General features: G+C 32.7%; 1 protein-coding gene across 2 annotated transcripts in view; it reads left to right on the forward strand.

Moving 5' to 3' along the window:
* ADK (adenosine kinase) overlaps positions 1-19,533 on the forward strand; it is a 414,549-nt gene that overhangs the window by 127,456 nt on the left and 267,560 nt on the right. For both annotated transcript variants that reach the window (XM_010963146.3, XM_045522789.2), the window contains exon 4: positions 12,383-12,461. In XM_010963146.3, the coding sequence (XP_010961448.1) occupies positions 12,383-12,461 (79 nt within the window). The remainder of the gene's footprint in view (positions 1-12,382; positions 12,462-19,533) is intronic.

Raw genomic sequence — 19,533 nt, forward strand, 5'->3', positions numbered from 1 at the left:
TAGAGCTTGGCGCTGTAGGACTTTTAATTCAGACCACTGGGGTCTTTGTCTCATCACCTATGGAACAGCCCACCAGAACCGCTCTCAGAGGTTTCTAGCTTAATTCTTTATCCCTTTGCCTGATGCACCTTAAAAATTTGGCAAATACATTAAGCAGGAGACTGACATTTTGTTTCAGGCCCTCAGTTTCCAATTTTATCACATTAGTACTGTGTAATGACTAAAATTTCCATTTTTTAAAACCCCCTTGCCCTTCACCCTCATAACATTGTTCTGCTAAACCCAAGTCTGAATTTTCAGCTTCCTGGTATACCCAGGATAGATATATGTCCTCTCCCTGTCCCCAGGAGATAAGTGTCTGTGTATCTTTAATTATCCTTCAATCCTCCTAGGGATTTAATTTCTTGCTTATCATGTTTTCAGTTCCTTTCCTGCTAGCCTTTGTTTTGTAAGCACTGCCAGACTGGGTGAACTTTCTGGTTTTCAGGTGATTTTGGATAACCTTCACAGCTTACATTTCATTTTCAGAATTCAGCAAACGTGTTATGGGACAAACCAGCTATATGTTTTTGGTCCCTGAAATGTTAAATTTTGTCTCTAGCCTCCTGCTACTGACTACAAATTCAGACAGGTTGGACAGACAGCTTGCCAGTTCTGACCTGCCCTTTGAACAGTTCTTACCTCCTCAGTAATTTATTCATTTGGTCCTTGTTGCCTCCATAGATCTTTGATACCTTAAATGATTTATAATTTGTATGATTTTTCTAGTTGTTGTCAGTAGGAATGCTGTTTACAACCCACTGTATGATACTCAGAATCAGAAGTTTCATATGTTATGTTTTGATAAACATTTGAATGTTTCTGATGACTGATATTTTTTATAATTTAGTAGAGAAAAACGATTAATTATTGCTTAAGTACTGTCCTTATCTGTTAATACATGTTTCTAGAATATTTCTGTCGGAGAAACTAAGGCCCCATTACAAAACATGGATTCTGTGATAGAAATACCAGGCGAAATCAAATCAAAGGAGGGGGGAAATGTAATTTGTGTTTTAGAACATCCTGTGGACATATGGATGACACTCTGTTTATCAAGAGACTATACATCTCATTTTGAGAAACACTATGTTGCAGTATTTCTTTTTTCCTTATATATGGCTTTTTCTTGTGTAGTTTAAATTGATTCAGTAAAATTTTATTGTATTTTTACAATGAATAGAAACCTAATGCACATGCTGCCATACACCTGAATTTAGGAATAACTCGTTTTATTTTAATCATCTATATTTCTATACAAAGTGCTTTTCAACAGTATATTTGATCATTTCATGTGCAAAAAAACTTCAGTCATATTTGGAGTTGTAAATGGGAATAATTAAACTTTTAAACATTTTAGAATTGAATGAGGACTTGTCTAAGTAACGCATGCTTAAAACCCCTTATCGAAGAAAATAAAATAAGAGGTTGGAGAAATACCTTTAAATTACAATCCTTATGAACTAATAGCTTAACCCTGGTTTTGAATGACTGTTACTTTTTCCATCTTTTAAAAATATGCTTAAATATAAACACATGTGGGAAATGTTCTTTTGGCTTTTATCAAACTGACATTTAAGTGAATTTTTTTGAACCTCACTAAACATTTGTGGTAAAAGATTTCAAAGCTTTGACTCTTACTATTTGCCTATGGATTTTTCCCCCTTGTGTTATTCTATTAACATTTGGTCTTAATAAGTATAACCTGGTTAGAATTACTGATGTTTTTTCATATATTATTTGTTTAGATGAGAAGTTTAGCAAAGAACTCCATCAAAAACCCTGCTTGGCAGTTATGAATACTTTCTTAAGGAAGTTAAAATTTTTGCATTTTACTGTAAAGATTTTACCTGCGTCTTATCCCTTATATGTCTTTTTTATGAAATGTTCCAAATTGTTGCTGTTCGGTTTCTGTGCTGTGGTGATGTTAGCACAGTATGAGAACTTCCTTATCTTCTGATGTTTGCTGAACTCTCTGCCTCTTTTTTCCCCCAAGACTGGAATAAAAGAAGCTTTAGTTACTGTGAAAATGGGAAACAATTGCCCTAAGATAGAGATAGAAATTGTGAAGGGTAGTTTTCTGGGCATTTTCCTCTTCATAAGTCTTCTTGTATCTTATAAGGACTGTTTTTTCTCTTAAGAATGATTGGTGCAACACTGTAAACTAACTGTAACTCAATAAAAAAAATTATTAAAAAAAGAATGTTTGGTGCTAAGTTATAGGGTATAACCATTAAATCTTTATCATTTCAAGTAGTATTTGTTTAGAATCTGGTAACTAGAAAAAATTATACCTTAAAATTTAAAGAGCTTTTTATATTCTTTTGATTTCTTGTCTCTCGTTTTCTTTCCTTAACACTTTCCCTTTTATTTTTCTGGCTTTTTAGAATGGTTTTCTGGATACATTTTAAAAACAAGCCACAACTGCTTTTTATTAAAAAGTAATTTTTTATTAAAAATTCAATTTCGGGCCATAAAGTGTTTTATTCCAAATGTTCTCATTTTTATTTTGTATGATTATAATGTTTTCTTAATTATTGGATAGATCTCATAGTCCTGAGTCTACCACTTACTAATTGTAAGAAAGTCATCAGAAGTCACTTAAACTGGGCTTGGAACATAATGAAGCTAAATTTCCTTTCTTCTTAAAACAAGGTACACAAATAAAATCACTTATAACCTGCATTCAGAATTACTAGGAGACAGATCATATGATGGATTCATATTTCTTATAAGTAAAGGAGGAAGCGTGATATTCCAGTAGAGCTCTTACTGCTTCTATACATCTTTACCTCTGGAGAGCAAGGATGGGAGATGGAGGGCCTGTGAGAAAGAAGGGAAAGATGTGGAGAATGTAGTTCAAGAACAGACATAATCACTCCTGAAAAGAAAAAGTCCAACACATGTTCTAGACCTATGTTTTTAACATGGAGCCGGATCAGATAGGCCTGCTTCCCAGTGCCCCATCCCCACCCTAGTCCAGTTGTGAGTTCTCTTTTTGCCCTTGAAGTGGCTTGTCTAGGAGGGCCACTGATCCCTGTACTGGACCTCAGAGCAAGGGATCTCCCTGTGGAGGAAGAGGAGATAGTCTGGGAGTTTTCTTGATTGGTTTCCCCCTAGATAGTATATTCTTCTTCTTCATCTTTTTTTTTCTTTAATAAGCCTGGTTTATTGAGGTATATTGAGGTTTAATTTAAGTAGGGGAAAATGCACCTTTTATGTGTGTAATATTCTATGAGTTTTGACAAACGTATACAGTTGTATAACCATCACCATGGTAACCATTTCCATTGCACCACCCCCCCCAACTCATTCTTCTTTATAGTCAGTTTCTTCTCTCTGCCTTCACCTCCTGGCAACTACTACTCTGATTTGTCTCTCTAGCCTTGTCTTATCCAGAATTTCAGGTAAATGGAATTATATTATTTGTAGCTCTTTTATGTCTGCCGTTCATATGGCATAATACTTTTGAGATTCACCCAGGTTATTGAATGTTTCTTTTTATTGTTTAATAGTATATTCCCTGTATGAATGTGCCACAATCTATCAGTTCACTGATGGACATTTGGTTTGTTTCAAGAGTTTGATGATTATAAATAAGACTGTTATAAACAGTCATGTACTTGAGTTGTCTGGCAAGTATATGTCTAATTTTTGTGAAATTACCAAGTTGTTTTCTAAAGATACTATATCCATTTATCATTTCCATCAGCAGTGTATGAGTTTCAGTTACTCTGCATCCTTGTCGGCACTTAGTATTGTTATTTTTTTAAGCCATTCTAATAGATATATCTCCTTATGGTTTATTTGGATTTCCCTAATGAGTATTGATGTTACAATCTATGCTTATTTGCCATCTGTATCTTTTCTTTGCTAATGTCCTTATTAATCTTTTGCCTGACTTTATTGGATTGTTTGTTTTTTCATTATTGAGCTTTGAGAGTTCTTTATATACTCGATAGTATATCCTTCTCAAAGTTAATATTTATAATAATTGTTAAAAAGTCTATTTTTATAACAAATATATTTTTGAAATTGTTGATCAATAATGTTTAAGTCAGAGATCATGAACAGTGGTTTCATACTATTAGTTGCTAGACTCACTGTGGCATGTTCATAATTGTCAGGAATTAATGTTTTGTAATATGAAAAATATAGCTTGGTAAGTCACTAATTTTTTAAAGGAATGTCAGAAAATAAAGTTTATGTTTCTAAAATTTTCTGTTGAAGTTCTCACATTTATATCTTTACCATTTGTCTTGCCAGTTTACATCATTGTTTGGGTAATTTATTTAGGGTTAAAAAGGAAGTGTTTTTGGAAGAAATTTCTTAGCCTAAAAACTGAATGATGATAGGAATTTAAAATTACATTTAAAAACTTTCTTTGGCTCTTACAAAATGAACCATGCTAGATCCTCAAATTAAAGGAGTAAGACTTAATTTTTCATTCGGATCCTTTATGCTTGAGTGCTGAATTTTCTAAGCAAAGAAAGCTTATCCCATTGTATATATTATATTATGTTAGATTCTGTGTTTCTGCTGTCATTAATCTACCTCTAACAACTCATTGAAAAAATCACGTTATGTTTGTTCTTCACTTTGCAAAGTTGAAACAAGCTGGAAATTTTACGAAATGATCAGTACACTTTAATAACAAGCAACAAAATCTAGATACTCTAGCATCATAATTCTTTTCTGTTAAACTTTTTAGTTATTGCCATTCCCACAACCTATATGCCTGTGTTCTAGTTAGCATAATAATTACTGCTTTTGAAAAGGTGAATCACTTTGTAGTATACTATCCTGTATTTATTCCATTAATACTTGTGCCTTGACTTCAATGCCAAAAGGCCTTTTATGCTAGAGGATGGATTATGTTAGCTTACCTTTGTTTACTTTAGTCATTTAGGCACTGCCCAGCTGTTCCACAGTTAGAAGCTCTTTGCTGCTGCTAGTAGCATGTTTATGATCATCAGTATTATTTTTATTTTTACTAGAAATCTGTGCTGTCTTTTAGTAGACTTTAAATTTTCGTATTTGTGCGTTTTCATTTGATACCTTTTCTATGCATAGTACCACTCTGAGGTATGGTTTAATATTAAACCAGGATTAAAAGACTAGTATTTTGTCGTAGCTTTGCCTAACACATTAGTGTTTGAAAGCTTCTCTATTTCCTTGTATTTTACTTTTCTTCTCAAAAACAAAGCAGGTATGTAGATAGCTGTCATATTATTGTCAGGAATAATCAATTGTTTATGAAGTATTTAATAATGTGATGTGAGAGTGGAAAGCATTACTTAGAATTTAAATTCTCCTATACACTATCAGCACAAGTATTAAAAAAATTTTAGAAGTATGTAGTATATCGCTTTTTGTTTTTTCCCATAAGGTTAGTCTTCAATAAATTCTGAATTACATTCCAGTGAGATTAATTTTTTCTTTAAGACTTTTCTTTAATTAAAATGTTTTCCTTACAAAATGAATATAAGCACATGATCAAATTGTAGAAAATATCTAAAAGGAAAAGGCTTTTATCAAAAATATTGTTGGAATGTTAATATATTTCTTCTGGTTATTTTCATTAATTTCTAAAGAATACTGAACATGTTGAATACATTTTCATATTCTAATAATTTTTTTGAACAGTAAATATAAGAATATTCCATATTATGGTTTGGTTTTCGTAAGCTACAAATGTGTTCTTTTGACTTCATCTTAATTCACTACCTATATTTTTAATGTCATTTTCTTGCATTTGTTTGGTCTATTTTTTCACTATAGTATATTAATCATATCTTTATAAGCTGTCATAATTCCTTCCTAGAATGATACAGCATATAAATATCTAAAATATAAATTTAATATTCTTTCTAGTGGTAATTACCATAATTTAATCATTTCCTTATTTTTAGATATTTCGTTTTAAATGTTACTTTATTATATCTTATGGTAGTATGAGCAGCTCTTGCATATAGCATTATTTATGATTTGGATGGCTTCCTTAAGAACAGTGTATGGTTATGTCAGCTTTTTCACATCTCTACTAATGCTGAGTATTATAATTTATACTTAACTAATTTAATGTGCAGAAATCTGTTTATATATTTTTGATTACTGCTGAACGAGGCTGATTCTTTTTCAATATTTGTCATTTTTCTTTTGTTCATTTGTCTATTTATATAAGCCTTAATAGTTTCTTTCTGTTCCATTTGAGAATATTAAAATAATATTTTAAAAATATTGAATTAATAAAATCATTAAAAGTTAAATTAATGTTATAGTATATAAATCATGTTTAAAACATTTAAAAATCTTTTAAGTAAGGATAACCATTTTTCATATTTGTTAAACATTTCTTCTTTATATTTTAATTTTTTTGTTTGATTTTGGTTTTATTTATAAAAGCTTTAAGTGTATTTTTAATTCAAGTATAGTTGAGTTACAATATTGTATCAGTTTCAGGTTTACTGCAAAGTGGTTCAGTTATTTATTTATTTATTTATTTCAGATTATTTTTCACTATATGTTATTTACAAGATATTGAATATAGTTCCTTGTGATACATAGTAAATCCTCGTTGCTTATCTATTTTATGTATAGTAGTTTGTATCTGTTAATCTCATACTCTTAATTTATCCCTCCCATACTTCCCCTTTGGTAACTGTAAGTTTGCTCTCTGTGTCTATGAGTCTGTTTCTGTTTTGTATTATATTCCATATGTAAGTGATATCATATAATACTTGACTTTCTCTGTCTTACTTCACTTAGTATAGTAGTATGATATTCTCTAGGTCCATCCATGTTGCTGCAAATAGCAATAGTTCATTCTTTTTTAATGGCTGAGTAATATTCCATTGTATATGTATATCACATCTTCTTAAACCTGTGGTCTGTTGATGGGCACTTGGGTTGTTTCCATGTTTTGGCTATTGTAAATAGTGCTGCTATGAATGTTGAGATGCATGTGTCTTTTCAAATTAAGCATTTTCATCTTATTTGTATATATGCCCAGGAGTGGAATTGCTAGATCATATGGTAGCTGTATTTTTAGTTTCTTAAGGAACTGCCAAACTGTTTTCCATAGTGGCTGCACTAATTTACATTTCCACTAATAGTGTAAGAAAAAGAAAAGCTCTAAATATTTTTACATTATCAAATTTGTTATTCTTATTCTTTGTTTACTTCTCTCAGTTGGAAACTCTCATTCACAAGTTTGATAAACACTGAATCCATTTTAATTAATTTAATCCTTTTAATTAATTAATTATTTCAGTTATATTAGGTAGAAATGTTACAATTTGACCGCACATATGCAATATATTGCATGTAAATATATACACAATATACTGCACATTTAAAAAATTTACATATATGTATTGTTCATTGTTTCTAAGAACATTTGGAGCTTTTTATCTCTGCATTTTATTTATGTAACATTTCCTCTGGAATTCTTTTAGCTTCATAAAAGCTGTATACTTTATTAATTTGGACTTCACAAATAGATAACCGGTAGGAAAATGGATCAGCCACTGTTCTTTCAGTTCTCTCTTTTGATTGAGGTGTTTGATATGCTCACTCCATTCAGACAAAGTAGGTCAACCAGAAGGGAAAAGTAAGAATGTGTCTATAAAGTAATAAAATTGCTGTATGTCACTCCCTGTAGGGAAAAAAAAATAATCACAGAGTGGAAATATATAGAAGTTCCCCATAGAATTTAAAGATATCATAAACTCTTCCATCACTAAACAACTTAGAAAATATTAAAGGTTTTTATGTAATTGATTACATCCCTATAGAGATATAATCATTGTTTTGAGATTTATTAATGTTTTAGCCTGAAATTTTTTGTTCTTTCATTAAAGATACACAGTCCTTCACCTTTTCGTAGTATTTTCCACTGGGTACATTGATAATTTTGACATAGATAACGTAGACCATTTGTGGACAAACAGATTTTTAGCAGCTCGAGAAGTATATAGAAAAAATGTGCCCAATCCATGCAAGAGATTAAAGAAAACAAATCTTGCCCCATGCAGTCGTTTCTCTAAACAATTGTTTCTGGGTTTGATAGTCAACTATTTAGGAGTTCCCTTTTCTCCATGTGATTTTTCTTCTCTCCAGTATTTCCTTTCCTAACACCATCCCAACACTTAACCAAGCCAGAAGTTTCAGAATTGTCTTTCCTCTGCCACATCTTCCACTTCTGGTTATTTATCACATGCTATACCTTCAACTTCAGAAATGATTCCTTAGCTTTATCACTTCCCTCTGGCCCCTGAGCTTAGCATCTGATCTTTGGTATGAACTATTCCATAGGCAGATAACCTGCCTCTCCTTATTCTCTCTTGTCCTCAGAGGAGTGCTCTCATCATTTAAAAATTTAAAAATCTGCCTTTCCTACTATTAGTAAACAGATTTTAATAATTCCTAATTGCCTCTTGAATTTATTAGCCTGGCAGAGAGTTACCTTTTCTTTGTCAGTTTTTACTACTTTGATTTTGAGCTACATTTTAGTCTATGTGTAACTTGTTTCTCTGAATATGTTATGGTGTTTGTTTTACCCTCAGCTCTGAATATTGTTTCTCCCTTAATCTGTCAAATTGCAGTTAAAATGTTAAACTTTCCCTGCTTCTTTCGGTCAGAATCACTTCTCTGCTGTGTGTTTTGTTCTATATATAGTTCTTTTTAAATAATTGTATGGAAAATTGCTATGTTCTTCCATTATAAAATGAAGTAGATTTTAAAGGTGTTTTTATTACCAAACATTTATATGCTTATTATACAGATAATGAAAACAAATGTATGTAGAATCCATAATTGCTCCTACTTTGGAGCTAACCACTGTTAACAACTTGGTTGTACTCTTCCAGGTCCTTTTCTGTACACATGTTTATTGGGTAATTTTATTTGCAATGTACACATGTATATTGTAATTTTCTTGGATTATATTGTGCTTATGTTTTGGTAACTTAATACTTAAATTGAAATATGGAAAATATCTAGCAGCAGATAGAGGTCTATAACATTTATATTTAACTTTTTAGTAGTATCAATGCATACACCCAGTAAAAATAAATCAAAGTGAAAAATTAAACATTTTTCTTTAAGACTTCCAGTTTTGTAAAGTGGACCTACCCTGCCATTCATCAGGATTCATCAGGCAAAATTTGGAATAGGACTAAGTCTGCCTCTTGTCACCCTCTGCTCTTTATTCTCTATGAATGCTGTGGTGGAGGTCCTAGTCTGCACTCAGACAAGAAAAGAGGAGAAAAAAAATTTTTCCGTATTCACAATGATGGTTATGTATGTATGGCAAAAATACAGAAACATCATTGCTACTAATTAGAGATGTTAGCAACTTGGCTAGGTAAAAAAGATAAAAGAATTGTATTTCTAAATACCAGCAACAGATAAATGTGAGGTTTAAACAATATCACTTACAGTAGTGTTAAAACATAGGAAGTATGAAGTTGTGACTAGTAAAACATGATCAGGATTTATGACAAAAATTATGAAACTATTTAAGAGATATTAAAAGCCTAAATAAATATACTATAGTATATGGTGTGATCATGGATTGGACAATTTAATATTGGAAGGATATCACTTTTCCTTGTATGTATGTATGTGAATGTGTATATAATGAATGCAATCCTAGTCAAAAATCCCAAGAAGTTTTTTTTTTTGGAAATTGAGATCTAGTTGTGCATTTATATGGAGGTACAACAAGACCAGGAATAGTCAAAACACTCATGAAGATCATGGTGAGGGCACTTGTCCTTTCCTTCAGACTTACAAAGCAATAGTAACTAAGACCAAATGGAAATTCTGTAGGGGTAGACACATGGATCAGTGAATCAGAATAAAGGGCCTAAAAATGGTCAAGCATATATATCTGTCCATCTGTCTATCTGTCTGTCTATCTGTCTGTATGTCTATCTATCCATCCATCTACAGTAGTGGTGATGGTTGTGGTGGTAACATTGGTGTTCACTTTAGAACTATTTTTAAATTGCATATTTATTTTAGATACCCTTAAGAAATGTATAAAAAATAAAACTGAACTAAAAACAAGCTAAAAAAATGTAAAAACCTTCCCTTCTTCATTCCTTAGAGTTGTATTTTGTTATTTAGTTTACTATTATAAATAACATAGTTATGCCCCATTTTTTTAATTAACAAATTTATATATCCATTGACTCATCTGTGAACTGAAGAATGTAATGTACTTAGACTGTGTTTTTTCTTTTCCCTTCTTCATCATCTGTTATTTTATATATTTTTAATTTTTTACTGATTGACTTTATTACTTTAACAATATACTTAAAACCTTTTTTTTTTTAAAGTTGACTATTAACATTTGAGATATCTGGGGACTCTTTTCAGTTGAAGGAATGAGAATAAGAAAATTTTTCATCTCTTAACTCTCCCATCTTCAGAATGTCAGTGTTATATATAATGTTTTTACATGCTGTTTTGCAACTATAATTATATGTTATATGCTTAATCTCTGCATAGATTCTAAAATTGAAAACAAGCAACCTAAACTTTTGGTTGGCGTTGGCATTCCTTGGCTTCCTTGGTTTATGGCCACATCACCCTGGTCTCAGCCTCCATCTTCACATGGTCTTCTCTCTGTCTTTCTTCTATCTGTTTTAAGAAGATCCTGGCATTGGATTTAGGAGGGAGGATCTTGTGGCAAGATCCTTAATTATATCTACAAAGACACTTTTTTTTCAGTTTACAGTCACAGGTTCTGGGAGCGACATATCTTTTTGGAGGAATTGACTTTTGAAAGTGAAGGGACCTCAAAGGAACATAGCAATTGGTCACTCTGTTTTTTCTTTGTCCACTGACTCTCCCATTCTCCAATCTCTAATACCAGTTTTCGCTGATACATAGCTCAGAAAGTAATTAGAAGAGAACATTTCCTGAATTACCACAACTGCCCACCTATCTGCATCTGGAACTATGTACTTTGCCCTCTCTCCTGTTAGTATGACATTATTATTAGTGTTACACAAATACTGCTGTCAGTATTTTGGGAAGATTTGCTAATTGTGTTTATTGGCATCTCAGGGTTTTATAGGTTGAATCCCAAGGCAGTTAGAAAGTGGGTATAACAACTCCATTTTTCCTACTCCTAATGTAATTATCTCTTCATTTATCTTTTTATATTATGAAGTTCTATGAACTGTTTCATTTGTGTAAAAGGATCTTCTTATGTACTTAAAATTTTAAATTTTGAAAAAAGACTGAAATCCTCCTTGAGTATTCTACTGATATCCCAGTTTCTTTCTTCTTTGATTGACTTTCTGTAGCATTTGCTGTCTACATTGCATACGTCTTATTACTTGATAACTTGTTATTTTCTGATTTTCTCTTTTTTAATGTGTATTCATCCTTTTGTCCCCCAAAGCTTGTAAAGCCTTTTAAATTAAAGTTATACCTATACCTATGCCCTTTGGATATCTCCCACAACATCTAACATGTTAGAGACATTTAATTGGGAATATTGATTTGTGATCTAGATTATTAAATGCCATCTAATTTGAGACTTATTTGAATAGGTAACCATAGACCTTTGGCTGGGTGTGCGATGTTTACATGGATCATCTTTTATGAAAAGTTTTATGTGTAGTGAGTGTCTGTATTTTCCTGGAAAGAAGTTCTGTAGCTTTGTAAGATGCCAAAGTAATAAAGTATCAAAGCTTTAAGTCACCTCTCTCTTCCCCTTTATTTGGCACAGAAACTGTCACCAAGCAGTTTGCCTAGAATCATACAACCCAGTGTAATTTCTATTTTTAAAATTATAAACCAATAGCATTTATGATATCTAAAACTTTTAGAGCTTACTAAAATATACATTTGTAAGGACTCTAGAGTTTAATACTTGATACAGGAAAATATACATTGCAAAACAATAATTTATAAACTTTTATTTTTACCTTTTGTTAATTTAATGGTGAATTATGGGCAGCCTGACTATATATATACATATATATATATATATGTGTATATATATAATTGGTGGTGATGGTGGAAGTACTAGGGATTGAACCCAGGATCTCATGCATGCTAGGCACCCATTCTACCATGGAGCTTATACCCACCCTCTCCCTGCCCCAGTCAGCTTATATATTTTAAAATCTTATAGTTGTACATTTGTGAAAAAAATTAAGTATGGAAATTTAGCAAAGTTTTTCATACAGTATTTTAATTCATTTATTTAACATAATTATGTAATTTAAAAAGTGATTTAATGCACTTCTAGTCAGAAAAGTTTGCATTGTGACAACTGACAAATTCTAACCTACTTTTTTCTACTGTGATTTCCTTTTAGGTTTGATGAACTTGTAAAAAAATTCAAAGTTGAATATCATGCTGGTGGCTCTACCCAGAATTCAATTAAAGTGGCCCAGGTTGGTTAATTATTTTTAAGATGATAAAGAAATGGATTCAAAATGATTCTAGACTTTTGGTCATTGTGCATAATTGTTTCAATCTATATTTTGTTGCTATAAGATAGTTTTGTTGGTTTTTAATGTTTATTCATTTACATTTCTTCTTTCTTAATTACTTATTGAATCCATTGTTTATTCTTTGATAATTTTTCATGTTATTGGTTTGTAGAAATTCTTCATATTTTATGGATTATTCCCTTTTACTCTATAAATTGAAAGTATTCCTTATTTGTACTTTAACTCTGCTTATAGTGTCTTTGACTGTGTCAGAAATCTTAGTTTTTTTAATAGATAAAACTTTATGGCTTCTGCATTTCTTATAGTACTTGGGACATCGTTATAACAAGATACTGTAAGTTTTCTTGTGTTATATATAAATACATATGTACTTATATAAGTGTATGTATATGTAAATTTATATGTTTATACTTGTATCTGTCTATATCTTCCAGTGGGTATTTTCATAAACTTATTTTGACATACACTCTTCAAGTCATCAGCCTAACCTAATCTTAAGTGAGAGTGTTAGTTTTCTATTTAAATTTCGAATTTTGAAGGACATAAGAAAACTTTATAAACCGCTGGTTCTTGCCTCTGCAATTTGAAAACTGGCTCTCACTCCCTCTCATTGCAGTCACAGGTCAACTCTGAGGGACTCAGGTCATTTTGATTTTATTTTATTGATTAATGCTTTCTCTTTGAGTTTTACTTTAATTAAGGACTGGAGAAGTGGAAAATTTACAAAAAAGGTTGAACTTCTCTTTTTTTAAACTTACTTTTATTAGATTTGAACATACAGTGTAATTATCCACATACTTCCAAAGCTCAAATTTAATCATAGTTATAACTATTTTAAGTTGTGAAAATTAATCTTTGTGTGCAGTGGCCTGAAGAGAAGATATTTGTCAATTTTTTTTTAAACATTCTTATGGTCACTTTGTGAGTTCAGGTTAGTAGAGAAGGGACAATTTACTTTTTGTCCTTAGATATTTATATTAGTCTCCTCAGGCTGCCTTAATGAAATACCACAGACTGGGTACCTTAAACAACATAAATTTATTTTCTTACAGTTTTGGAGGCTGGAAGTCCAAAATCAGGGTGCCATCAGGTTTGGTTACTGGTGAGGCCTTCTTCCTCACTTGTAGATGGCTGCTTTCTCATTGTGTCCTCCTGTGGGCTTCTGTCTCTTCTCTTTCTTTCTCTCTCTCTCGGTTAGTTTTCCTAAAGGTTTGTTGGAGAGGGAGAGAGAGGGAGGCAGAGAGAGAAGGAGAGCGAGCGAGCTCTGGTGTTTCTTCTAATAAGGACACCTGTTCTATTGCATGAGGCCTTCACCCTTAGCACTTCATGTAACTTTGATGATCCCCCTAAAGATTCTGTCTCTAAATGTAATCACACTGTAGTTTAGGGCTTCAAAATGTGATTTGGTAGGGGTGGGGGGGTGTGGACACAATTCTGTCCATAACAGATGTCTCATAAAAAGCCTCAATCTATCAAAGCACATTCTAATACTTTTTCAGTTTTTATCCTCCTAGATCTGGGACGCTATTAGCTGTCCACTAGTAAATTCTTTTCTTTATTGAGTATATCCATCAATTTTTATTTCCCAAGGTTTATAACTTACATAATTAATATCAAGGTCACCATTGAATTTCTATCTGATGTCAGTCTCATTAATTTGAATAACCATTGCCTAACTATTATTATTTTCTACTTCTCACAATACTTCATGTGCTTTGTAACAGTATATTTCTAGTAATGGTTTATTCATTTCCATATTTAACAAAAAAGTAAATGGAATTTAAAATTTTGGGTGGGTCATCTAATATTTTAATTTTGTTATTAGTGGTATTTTGGGGATTGAAATCTTATGCTGACTTCCAGAGTAGCAATCTTTCTTTTATATCATATGCAGAGCAATTTAGTTCAGGTCAGCCAACCTGATATGTATAAAGCTGTGTGCTGTATGATATACACATCAATGAACAAGATATGTCCCATGTTTACAAAATTCTTGCTTACATTGTGAAAATTACCATTTCCCTTCTCTTTAACCACTATTCTAATTTTTTGTTTTCTGCTCTTCCTCTTTCTCTTCGTCATCATTTATTGAATTCCTCCTGTGTGCCAAGTAGTCTGTTAGATATTGGTGGTGGGACAGTTCATAATGGACTTGGCCCTTACTCCTAAAGCTTTCATTATTACAAAAATATATCTGGGATGGGGGTGGTGGGTTGGAGAGAGATAACTATAAACTATTAGGTGCAATATCACTTTGTCAGAGCAATCCTCTCCACCCCTGCAAGACAAAGAAGCAAATTTACAAGAACCAAAATAAAAATGCATCAATATTCACATGTGTGATTCCACCAGTTTCTAAAAACTTGAAGTCAAAACTCAATATATTTTTCCAAGTACACCTCCAACGTGATGTTCACTTCCTGGTTGAATCACACTTCTCATTTTCCCAGTAGGATTTTTTCTTATATCCTAAATTTTAGGAAATTTTAAATTTGAACTAGGAAAACTGAATGAGATACCTATGAATAGCAATTTTTCTATATCCATCTTGAACCATCCCCCTCCCCTAACATAAACTCTGTTGTCTAAGATTTTTCTTCAAACAGTGGAACCTCTCAGAAGTTGTCACAGGGAGGCAATACTAAAATTGTTCTAGATTTGTTGCTTTAAAATCAGAGCAATTCTGCTTTCTATTTTGTATATTAGGTTTAAAGTAAGATTTAATTCTTTTAAAAATTTTACTGCTCACCTCATATCCATTAGAATGGCTACTATCACATAAGCATCAAATAACAAGTGTTGCCAAGGAAATAGAAAAATCAGAACCCTGTATACTGTAAATGGGAATGTAAAATGGTATAGCCACTGTGAAAAACACTAGTATGGTGTTTTTTTAAAAAGTTACAAAGAAAATTGCCATCTTATCCAGCAGTTCCACATTTTAGCATGCTGTGGACTCAATGTTTGTGCTCCCCCCCAATTCGTATGTTGAAGCCCTAATCCTCAGTATGATGATATATGAAGCCTTTAAGAGGTTATTGGGAGGGGGGAGGGTACAGCTCAGGGGTAAAGTGTGTGCCTAGGTCCTAGGTTCGTTCCCTAGTACCCCCATTAAAATAGATAAATAAATAAAAGCCTAATTACCTCCCCCCAAAATAAAATAGAAAATAGAAAATTTAAAAAATGAAAGAGGAAGTTAAAAAAAAAAAGGTTATTGGGTTTAGATGAGGTCCTGAGGAATTAATGCCCTTATAAGAAGAGACAGCACAGCGTGCTCTCTCTCTCTCTCTTTTCCCCACGTCTCCCTCACCTTCTCCCCCGTTACCCCTGGCCATTTACAAGCCAGATAGAGAGTCTTCTCCAGGAATGCAGTCGACTAAATCTTGATCTTGGATTTCCCAGCCTCCAGCAAAAATTTCTGTTCAAGCCATTTAGTCTATGATATTTTGTTATGGCAACCTGAGCAGACTAAGACAGAAGATTTGAAAGTAGAGTGTTGAAGAGATATATGTACACCTGTGTTCATAGAAGCATTATTCACAATAGCTAAAAGGTGGAAGCAACCCAGATGTCCTTCAGTAAATGAGTGGTTCAACACAATGTGGCATATACATGCAATGGTATATTATTTAGCCTTAAAAAGGAAGGACATTCTGACACATACTACAACATGAATAGATCTTGAGGGCATATGCTAAGTGAAATAACCCAGTCACAAAAGAGCTACTAATGATGATTCCACTTATATGAGGTGCCTAGATTAGTCAGATTTATAGAGGTGGAAAGTAAAGTGGTGGTTGCCAGGGGCTGGAGGAAGGGGAAATGAGGAGTTATTTCTTAATGGGTACAGAGTTTTAGTTTTACAAGATGAAAAGAGGTGTACAGGTGAATAGTGGTGATGGTTGTACACCAACATGAATGTACTTAATGCCATTGCACTTTAAGCTTAAAGATGATTAAAAAGGTAAATATTGTATATCTCTATTTTACCACTATTGAAAAATAAATTGAAAACAGATTCTAGAAATGCTTCAGTAGGGTGTGAACTCAGCCTGATTCAAGTTACAGATTTTATTTGCTTATTCAACAATTAATGAGGTGACATAACAAGTTGAGAGCATGGGCTTGCTCTTGAGGTTGTGGGAGTCCGTGAGAACTGGATTTGAGTTCAAGCTTTGTCAATTTACTGTCTGTAAAACCATGAGCAACTTATCCAGGCCTTTTGTCTGGAAATAAGGAGGTTAAAGCTTATCTCAGATGGAAGTTGTAAGGATTAATGAAATACTGAATGTTTTAAAAAATGATACCACTTTTTAAAAGAGAGTTTGGAAACCACTAGAGTTGAAGGGCTCCCCCCCCATTTTTCTGATTTTTCTTCTTCTTAACAAAATGTAAATTTACCCATTCATGGACAGAACAACCAGATTATTGGCTCTCATCCACTTAAAAATACTTATTTCAATTTAGTCCTCAATTGAACATCTTGTTTGGCTTTTCAGTTCTCCTAATATTTTGAGAGTGTTTTTCCTTTCCATCTGATTGATGATCAAACTACATAATTGCCCAGTTATAATTTATGACTAGAATAACCACACAGTTTTGAAAAACATGCCTTTAGAAGTACTTTTCTTAAGAAGGAGAATTTCTCAGATTTTTCTTGGCAATCATTAATAGGAGGAACTGATTCCACTACACACAGCAGATATTTATTGTGCATCTGCTGTGCTAGTCATTGTGCTAGGTACTAGCTGGTGACATAAGCTGTGTTGTCTAAATTTTAAGTAAAATCTGGTAAAATATTTAGAGCCTTAGAGTGAACAATCTGGATAAAGTCTTGCTCGAGTCGAATGTGGTGAGTGAATGAGGCTGGGCTTTAAACTGTCTAAAAAAGTCTAGCCAGGGATACCCAACCAGGGAAGGTGCTGAGTTTTGTCTTATGTTAGTGTGTTTGGTTGGTCTTCAGCTGTTGTCTTTTTTTCTTATCCATTTCTGTTCTCCTTCATCTCAGAAAAAAACTGGATTACAGCCTTCCATTTTTTCTATCCAGAAGAAGCAAACACAGTTCAGTATAGCTACACTAAGTGAATGTCAGGTGCTGTGAACTCTAGATCTAAAACAGAGTCAAAGTCTATGATAAGATTTGATCATCTTCGAAGTATTCATAAACCATTTAATTGTATTTTTTTCGTTAGTATATACCATGTGTAATATGTGTTTTATAGAATATGTATTTTGAAAATAATTCTTCTGTAAAGACAAGAAAAATAATAGGATAGATGAAATTCATAGATAGTAAACTGATAGCGAATAAGATTGAGGCAAAACTCACAGGATATTTTTGATAGCAAATAAGGAAGTAGCTTGGGAAACAGGCGAATTTGATAAGATGCATTAAATATAAATAGCAAGTAGGCTTGTAACCTGAAAGACTGCTAAAGATAGAATAAAGAAAGACTGTAACAAACAAAAGTATTACTTATAGATGGAAAGGGATGGAAAGACCATATTATGATCATATACCACTGAGCTGGCAGTTTTATCACCCACAAAAAGATTACTTACTAGTGAAACTTACTGTGTTCTCATGCACACAACCCAGGTAAGGGAAATAGAGTCATGACTATTCAGGCTTTTCCCCAGGCTTTAGTGCCCTTACTGTTTAATACCTCCTAGGGACCCCTGTCTGTGGGCCCCCTTGCTCAAACTGTGGCCCTGTTCTAATAACTGTACCATAATCATCAGGGAAGGCAGATGAGGTAAGAGGGGAATGTTTGAACATTCAGATAGTTTGTCTTTATACTTGTTTGCACCCTTGTGTTACCTTAACCTAACTCTTTCCTTTGCCTCTTTTTGTGTGTTTTAAATGGATAAATCTGTGATCTCAACATCTTAATTTGGTTAGTAGGCCCTGTTCTGTGCCCTCTGGGGTAGCTTGTTTAGGTACATACTTGAAATCTACCAGGATTTTGAGATAATTTCCCCACACAGCACCAGGTTTAGATAGAGCTCTCCTTGTTCAGTTGTTTTACAACAATAACTCACATAATAGCTATGGAAAAATATGCAGAAACATTGAAAGGGGACGTTAATTTGCAAAAACATCACCTCTTTGAAAGAAGAATTGAAAGTCATATGAAGAGTAAAGGTTGAACACTTGACAGTGTAGACCTCATTCTGTCAGATCTTACCAATAATCATAGTTTGATATATCAAGTGATGTGAAAAATCATGTCAGCAGGAAAATGTGCCCATTAGCTCTTAGATACTTTGGTTTGTTAAAACGTGTTCTTAAAGATTTTAATGAAACCACAGGCAACATAAAACAAAATATTGTTAATATCTTATCCAAATACAATTCTAGACTTTTCTCATCTGCATTTTTGACAGGTAGTGCAAAACAAATTTTATTCAGTGTAAACTTCTTATTAATGAAAATAAAAAGATTTTTATCTTCTAAATATCTGCACACTTTGTATACGACACTGTTAAAAGGGATATGCTTTGCTTACGTTTGATACTGATACTTTCATAGTGAACGTCTTTGGTCACTTTTGTTTTTTCTTTAGAATGTACAGATGTACTTAATGTGCTTTTTGACTTTAAAGAAGTGGAAGGAGATAGCCTCCTTGGACATGTACCTAAAAGATGGCAATAATTGTTGCTAGACTTAGAAAATATGCCCTGTAGTAAAATATTTTTAAAATGTGAGACAAGAAGAATGTCCTTGTCTAACGTGGCAATACATTGAAGGTAAGAATGGAGAGAAAGAGTACTCTAAAACAAAAATTTATACGCCATTTCTCCAAAAGTGTTTGATGATATTTGAAGATGCCATAAGAAGGCTAGAAAAAACTTATACAACAAATAAATGGCTCATTTTTGTGAATATGACTACCTTATATCTCATGGTGGGGAAGGTCACTGTAAAGGGGCAGCCAGCTTAAATGGGACTTTCTCAATTTCTTTACTAAAGCTATAACATACTTGGAATCTAACTTAGACAGCACAAATT

Source organism: Camelus bactrianus, chromosome 11 (genome assembly GCF_048773025.1).
Source record: "Camelus bactrianus isolate YW-2024 breed Bactrian camel chromosome 11, ASM4877302v1, whole genome shotgun sequence".
NCBI classification, from domain to species: Eukaryota; Metazoa; Chordata; class Mammalia; order Artiodactyla; family Camelidae; genus Camelus; species Camelus bactrianus.